The sequence below is a fragment of the Colletotrichum siamense genome, assembly GCF_013390195.1.
Source record: "Colletotrichum siamense strain Cg363 chromosome Unknown KSG_Cg363_contig06, whole genome shotgun sequence".
Classification (NCBI taxonomy): Eukaryota; Fungi; Ascomycota; class Sordariomycetes; order Glomerellales; family Glomerellaceae; genus Colletotrichum; species Colletotrichum siamense.
In genome coordinates, this window is record NW_023501019.1 from 1,430,936 (window position 1) to 1,438,680 (window position 7,745).

The window sequence follows — 7,745 nt, forward strand, 5'->3', positions numbered from 1 at the left end:
AAGATTCAGCACACAGACGGCCTCAAGCACTTAGAGTGATGCGTATTGAAATACACCGCGTCGAACGGGCGTGACGCGACTCATTTGGTCTGCGTCTCTTCGTCAGGTTCAGCTGAGCTTGGATGGAAGGGATATAGAGGACGCAGGGCGAGCGTCGTTGTACACTTCTCTTTCACTGTTCTCAAGGCCGAGGCTTGAGATCCACGAGAAGCGGGTTCCCGGATACCCGCATCTGACTATTTCATGTAATGAAAACAATATACTAATACTTGATAACAATACAGTATACATGCTGTCCGTCTGCGGCGCAGCTGTTGAAACGAGGGAGACATGCTGGTGAATCAAAGGGGCCCAGACATTGTGGTGCGTAGCAGCAACTCCAGCCACCTCTGGCGACGTTTTCTGATGTTGGACATTATCCGTGTCCTCCCCCCCTTTCCCCCTTTTTCCACGGCCCTGTGCAGAGAGATGGAGAGGACGTCGGACCTGCGCAACGTTCTAGACTCAACAACTGATGATGGTATCATCAGTCAATGTCAATACCCCATGGGACGGGACGGCAGCTGGCTGCGTTTTCCTGTGGCCCTGGTCACCGGGTTGGTCTCCTATTTGTCGCAATGGTGCAGCTTCTCGGAAAGCCGTGATAGGAGGCGCCTCGGTGAAGGCAAAGGTCGGTTCTGGAGCTGCGAAGGCTCCTTGTTCCCCGAGAACTTGAACGACGCGAGCCTCAATTGAGTTGTCTGCACAATCCTGCCTCGAAGTGCTGACTTCCCCAGCTTTATTCAAATTCCGGTCTTGTTTAATTGTACCCGATGCCGACGAAGCACCGCGACACCACTCTTTCAGTAAGAGGAGCCAGTCAATACTCATCACCCAATTCGCAAACCACGTATATTCATCATCGTCAAACCACTTCCCCGTATGCTCTTCATTGCAACTGCCTGTGCATCATGAAATTAGAAAGCATTCATTGCCACGGATGCAAGTGGACGATGACGTTTCAGGCATGCCCGCATGTTCTTGTGGGCATCCCAAGCTAACCTCCATCTGCCCGTGGCATAGGATACTGCCAACTCTTTCATTCCTGGGGGCAGATTTGCCTCCTCAGTCGTTCTTAAACATGCGTCAAGTTTGGGGTTGAGACCGGTCTACGATCTTGACTGTCTAAGCCAACTGAGCCGCCAGAATGCCAAACAAACCGAGTTACCAAGGTGAGCCCCACGACTGAGCTTTTGTTCTCCCTCTGCACAATGTCCAATTGTCTTGCTCCCTTTCTTCGTTTGCTGCGGAGTTCCTGCACTGCACCGCACTTGCAAGCACGGCCAGCATTCCTTCCCCAGTCGATCGCCTCCCTCCATTCCCTCCTTCCGGCCCGACCCCCATGACCTTCATCTACCGCCGTTCCTGCATCTCTTGGTATTTGCCAAGACCCAAGGGTGGTCCTCCAACTGCTCGAGTTGCCCACTGATGGCTGGCAAGCTCTACCTGGCTGCGGAATACTTGACTGTCACGCTGCCACCTTCGGCTGGCCATTGTCCTACTTCTTTGCCTTAACCTCATCCCTTCTGTCGGATCATCGCCGCTTGCTGCCGTTGACCTCGCATTGCCCAAGCTGTACCTACAGCATTTCGTTCCTTTGAGCCCGTGTTGGCTTGTTTTCCAGTCACTCCTTCATAACTATACAATTCTTGACTTTCATTCACCTCAATTAACTTACCTCGAAACCAGGTCCGACTCGTTCCTTTCAAAGTTGAAAACGGCTTTCCTCCTGATCGACACAGTCCGCTTAACTTGGGAATCGTTCTCTGCGCATCGCAGCTAAGGACTCCAACTCAAAATCCGCCAAGTCCTTGAGAAAGACAAGATGAAGTCCGCAGGCCTTTCATCAGCTATGCTATTTGCCTTGGTCGGCTTGTCCAGCGCTCATCCTCAGGGTAAGGAACGTATTATACTTGTTCGTCCTAAGGGTGCTGACATGCACACCCAGGCACTAGAGATGTAGAGGAAGCAACACGGCCCGGTAGGATTGTCGTCACTGAGACATCGCTGAAGGAAGCCACCGAGGCTCCTCAAGTCGTCGTCTACGTCAACGAGGAAGGCACTCCCTTGACCACCAGCACTGAAACAGTTCGGTTCGTACCTGCCAGCAGGGCCCTGGATCATGGAACGAAACCCGTAGGTCTTGAGACTCGCTCTGGTGCCGCTTCTCCTGAAGTTGTTTACTCTGCCCACGTCCCGGGGTATTCGAAGACGCCTGTTTCCTCTTCACTTCCTCTCTCACCGTCCTCATCTTCTTTGCCATCGGCGTCTGCCTCTGCAAGTCTCTACGGCATCGCCTATGCGCCCTACACGGCGTCGAATGATTGCAAGTCAGCGGCTCAGATTGCGGCAGACTTTTCTGAGTTAAAGGGCAATTACTCGGTCGTCCGCACGTATGGCACCGATTGCGAGCAGATTACGAAAGCGCTTCCAGCAGCCAAGAATACTGGTCTCAAGCTTATTCTCGGCCTCTTCGATATTGGCCCTATTGAAGCTCAGGTTCAGACGATTGTCACGGCCGTCGCCGGCGACTGGTCTTCTATTGACACCGTCAGTGTTGGCAATGAGCTGGTGAACAGCGGCAAGGCCACTGCTGAGCAGGTCATCACGGCCATGACGAAGGCGCGGACGCTTCTCCGAGCGGCGGGGTACGCTGGGCCTGTCGTCACTATCGACACCTTTGTGGCGGTATTGGCCAACCCAACTCTGTGCGACGCGTCAGACTACTGTGCATTGAACATCCACCCTTTCTTCGACAAGAATACCGCGGCCAAGGATGCTGGGCCTTTTGTGACCAGAATAGTAAGCCAGGTCCAGGCGAAGCTCTCGGACCGAAACAAGCGCATCGTCTGCACAGAGACAGGTTGGCCGTGGCAGGGAGACAGCAACGGCGCTGCGATACCTGGCGTCAGTGAGCAGAGGCTGGCTGTTGATTCAATCAAGGAGGCGTTCGCAAGCCACCCAGGGGATGTCATTCTCTTCTCGGCCTTCAACGACCTGTGGAAACACTCTGATGCCAGCACTTTCCACGCAGAGAAATACTGGGGAATCGGGGGAGTCTTGTCTGGTTCTAGCAAATAAGTCGATGCAGCCACTCATTTGGCCCTGGCTGCGGGCAAGCCGAGGACGACGAGATGAGGTTCTGCTGGGCTGATGGCGAGTAACCAATTCTCTAGCATCTATATTCGTATTGGCTTCCATTTCCATATCCCAACCGAAGTATCTGATGAGTGATGTCGAGGCACATGTTGCTCAGTCGCTCTTGATCAACGCGGCTTAATTTCGGATCGAGAGTAGATGGGACGACGGAAACACGCTACTGTGGACCCGCCCGGAGCTGTTCCTCGCATGATTTGCGCCATTGTGTGGTGGTGATGGCCCGACGGGCTGCTGAAAGCTCCGAGAACCCTTCTGCCATTCTGTTCAAATATTGAGGTGGCCTACCACACGTAGCCATTGGCTGTACGCTGGCACTCAAGGTTCCAAGCTTATGCAAGGTACCTCGACATATATCTGGCCTGCCAGGTTCGCCGACGCATCTCCAGGATTTGGCATCTAAGCCAGCAATATGCGGTGAATAGCGGCCACGAAATACCGCCTTGATCCCACCCATCCACCACTTTTCCTAGATCTAGGTTCTCACCTGTCTTCTTTTATTTCCGGCTCTGATTTTTTTTTTTCTTGGAAGAAACGACATCACATTGTGGCCTACCCCCCACCACCCTCCCTCCCTCTGCGTCTTGACGACAAAAAGCTACCCCTGCCAACCAGTCCTGTCAATAGTGCACGTTCGTTCAATTGGTTTCGAAACTCTGCTCGGGCAGTTCGCCATCATTCCTTCCTCTCTCCACGCATCACTCATATCTCTGGTGGTTCGACGGTATCTTCGAAGATTCCAATGGTTGGCTTTGCCGCCGCCGGAGCTGCCGCCATGGGTGAGGGCAATCGGGAAACCCCCAAGAAGGAAAGGGAATGCCCGTTCATGTCTCGACGCCAGGTCGAGGGCCTGATTGCCCAGGGACGCACGATCACAATCGTCGACCAGTTTGTTCTTCGGCTCGATGGATGGTTGGCCTACCATCCCGGCGGTGACAAGGCCATTCAACACATGGTCGGTCGAGATGCCACCGACGAGGTCACAGTGTATGTTCATCCCGTGGAGAGGTCTCTTGCATGGTCTTACCTTTGACGCTGGTGAAACTGACGCATACCTCTCCAATAGTTTGCACTCACCCGAAGCGAAAGCACAAATGAACCGGTATCGAATTGGCAGGATCGAGGGGCATTGGCGAAACTTTGTTCCTCCCATTCAGGGTGGCAAGTTCAGAACCTTGGAGGAAGGCGACCCAGACATCGACGATGCGGAGGAAGACGTCTCGCTACGCTTCTTCGGTCCCTCGTCTCCCAGTGACGTGAGCTCGCGGGAGGCTTCCCCGGTCTTCGATACCACCGACAGCAGCGTGCGGCAACGACGAGGTGCAGCTCAGAGCTCGAGCTCTGTGTCATCGGCAACTTCGGACTGCGGCGACGATGAAGAGATGGACGGCACTGCGTTTCTAGATTCGGAGACTCGCAAAAAAATCAACCTCGATCTTGACAAATACCCACCCCTCGACGATGAGACCCAGACCGAGATCGTGCGCAAGTACAGACTGCTGGATCAGCGCATCAAGGACGAGGGTCTTTACGATTGTGACTATCGTGCCTACGCCGTCGAAATGACCCGCTATACGCTCCTGTTCGTTGGCATGCTGACCTTTTTGCGTTGGGGCTGGTACGTCCCGAGCGCGGCCTGTCTAGGATGCTTCTGGCATCAGCTTGTATTTTCAGCTCACGATGCTGGTCATATGGGCATCACGCACAACTTCCACGTCGATACGTGTATCGGCATATTCATTGCCGACTTCATGGGAGGCCTTTCCATTGGCTGGTGGAAGCGAAATCACAATGTCCATCACATCGTCACCAACTCACCCGAACACGACCCGGATATTGAACACATGCCTTTCTTCGCCGTGTCCCACCGCTTCCTCGGCAACTTGACATCATCTTACTACGAGCGCATAATGACATACGACGCCGCGGCCAAATTCTTCCTGTCGATGCAGTCGTACCTCTATTACCCGATCATGTGCTTCGGCCGTTTCAACCTTTACAGGCTCTCCTGGGACCATTTGATTTTCAGGCGCAGCCCCAAGAAAGGCATTGCCTGGTGGCATCACTGGCTTGAGGTGGCTGGACAGGTTTTCTTCTGGGCCTGGTTCGGCTACGGTGTCGTGTACAAGTCTATCCCTAACAACTGGGACCGATTCGTTTTTGTGATGGTCAGCCACATCCTGCAGTCACCGCTGCACTGTCAAATCACGCTATCACACTTTGCTATGAGCACCGCCGATCTGGGTCCCCACGAGTCGTTCCCTCAGAAGATGCTGCGGACGACCATGGACGTTGATTGCCCGTCATGGCTGGACTTTTTTCACGGCGGGCTGCAGTTCCAGGTCGTTCATCACATGTACCCTCGCATTCCGCGCCACAACCTGCGCAAGACGCAGAGATTGGTGCAGGAATTCTGCAACGACGTGGGCATTCCTTACGCCCTGTACGGCTTCGTAGACGGTAACAAGGATGTCATCGGTCGCTTGGCCGAGGTGTCCCAACAAGCTGCCATATTGGCAAAGTGTCAAAAGGCTGTGGTCAAAAATGGTGATATCCTCGGTGGACACCACTAACAGCCCTCTCGTATGACTCTGGCCACTCGCTCTCCCAACCGACATGCACATGCGATTGGGGTTAGCGCAGCTACGACCGGTGTGGGATATGAAATGAACGAGAGGCGCATGTACGCAGAGCCTGTAGCGCCCAGCTAGATCGGTTATAACGTCTAGAACGAGATCGATCCGATATGTGTGACTGTATCGATGTTGCATGGCATGGGATTAATCCTCCGATCCGATTCGCTACACCCGTCGGAGACGGCCCTCTCCTCCGCCGCACCCACATGAGCGGGCATCATCTTCAACCGGAGCGCGTGTTGTTCGTTTCTTTTCCCGGGGGAGAAGAGGGCTGGCGTTAGGACAACAAGCAGGTTCGTCGGGCTGCAATCGTCAGTGTGAAAGCGCCGATCTTGTCTTACGTAGCCAATGGCAACTTGGCTAGATTACGCGGCGGTGAACTTTGCATCATGATGAACCCACACTTTTGTCCCTCACTTTTCCTCTCACCCTCTTGTACAGACGGCACGCATGTATTCCGATTTTCTCGCTCCAATCAAATGTGTTTCGAGTAAGACTGAGTACGATAATTCTCCCCCCAATCCCTGTTTGGCTCTAAGGCCATCCGCGATACTGGCCTCCACACACACACACACGCACACACACACACAAACGCGCGCGCGCGCGCAAGCAGGTCATCGATCCGCGGGTGCGATCCGATGCGATATATGCACGATGAACTCTTGAGAGGTCGCACAGGAACCACACCGCGTACCTTTGAATATTGAAGGAAAGGACGTAGGGAGGGTGAAATGGAGAAGGAGGAAGGCGGAATCCAAGGGTACTACTAAAAAGCAATGTGTTAGAGAGACTGCATAAGGAGGCCTCAGTCTCTGAAAACCAGCCGTTTCCTATAGCCAGGACCATCCAGCTGAGCCACCGGCATGAGACATGAAGTATGGACAGAGAGACAAGGGCTGTCGATTATGGTTCCCGCCTAGGCCCTCGGCCTGTTCTCCACCATCCTACAACGATACCACAGAGAAGCAGACGGCGGATGAATAGGAGCCGACGGTTTGTCCACCGTTCAGGGGTCCATGAGAATGACCGGAGGTTGAGCCGCGAGTGATGGGCGATGGCTACAGCTGGCCATCTTGTCATCGCCGTCAGTAGTGTACCCCGAGATCTCTTGGCTGCAGTTACGTTGATGCACCTCATCGGAGGGATGCGGAACAGCCAGCCGTAGGGAGGGCAGTTGAGAGCGGTCTCGAATCCGTCAAACGTCTGATGTCTTTCATGTTATGAGGTACTGTCAGAGCCATGTAGAAAAATCGGCGTTCTGGGCGACTGCCTTGTCCCTCACTGGCAGCCGAACACCTTCCTTCTCACAAGGGACAGCATTGGAAGGCGTCACTGTCCAGGGTACCGCCCGCCTTGAGACAACATGGGGAACAGGGTTTGGAACTGGCGGGAACTACGCCGTGTCCAAGCCCGTTGCCTCAGACCCCTACCATGCCAAAAAGACTTGCCCGACATGTATCGTGCATCTGGACCGGGATACTCAAGTCTGCTCTTGCTCCGAGAGATCAATTTGGCGCGTTGCTGTTGGCTACATATCGTACAGGATGAAGATTCCCCGGTGTGTCATGAGCAGAGCCTGGTCACGAGAATAATTCTAGTCTATGTTGCTGGAAAAGTATAAAGGACTAAGCCCGCAGGGGCAAGTTCAAGACGGAATCACAGCTCCAGAAACTACTCTTCTTATACTTCGAAACAACATTGAACCTGTCGAGACCGTGGTTTCTGAAGCAAACGTGCCACAGTTTTGCCGTGTACTTCTTTAATCGTTTCTTAATCCAAACATATACCCTCGAAGATAGAAACAAGACGGGCACCTTGATCGGTGGCTCTGAGATCAAGCTTGATTCAATTCTTCGCGTACGAGCCAGAATTTTCGAAGGACTATTGCCTTGAGCGTCTATCAAGCCCTCAACG

General features: G+C 53.6%; 2 protein-coding genes across 2 annotated transcripts; both read left to right on the forward strand.

Moving 5' to 3' along the window:
* Window positions 1–1,864: 1,864 nt before the first annotated feature.
* On the forward strand, window positions 1,865–3,120 carry MP65 (Cell surface mannoprotein MP65; the record flags this gene model as incomplete). Its single annotated transcript, XM_036641247.1, has 2 exons — window positions 1,865–1,934; window positions 1,988–3,120. The coding sequence occupies 2 exons, from the start codon at window positions 1,865–1,867 to the stop codon at window positions 3,118–3,120; spliced, it is 1,203 nt and encodes a 400-aa protein (XP_036493118.1).
* An 850-nt stretch (window positions 3,121–3,970) lies between these two features.
* Window positions 3,971–5,768, forward strand: SLD-3 (Delta 8-(E)-sphingolipid desaturase; the record flags this gene model as incomplete). The annotated part of the gene is made up of 2 exons (XM_036641248.1): window positions 3,971–4,182; window positions 4,262–5,768. 2 exons carry the CDS (start codon window positions 3,971–3,973, stop codon window positions 5,766–5,768), a joined length of 1,719 nt encoding a protein of 572 aa, XP_036493117.1.
* Between the last annotated feature and the right edge of the window lie 1,977 nt (window positions 5,769–7,745).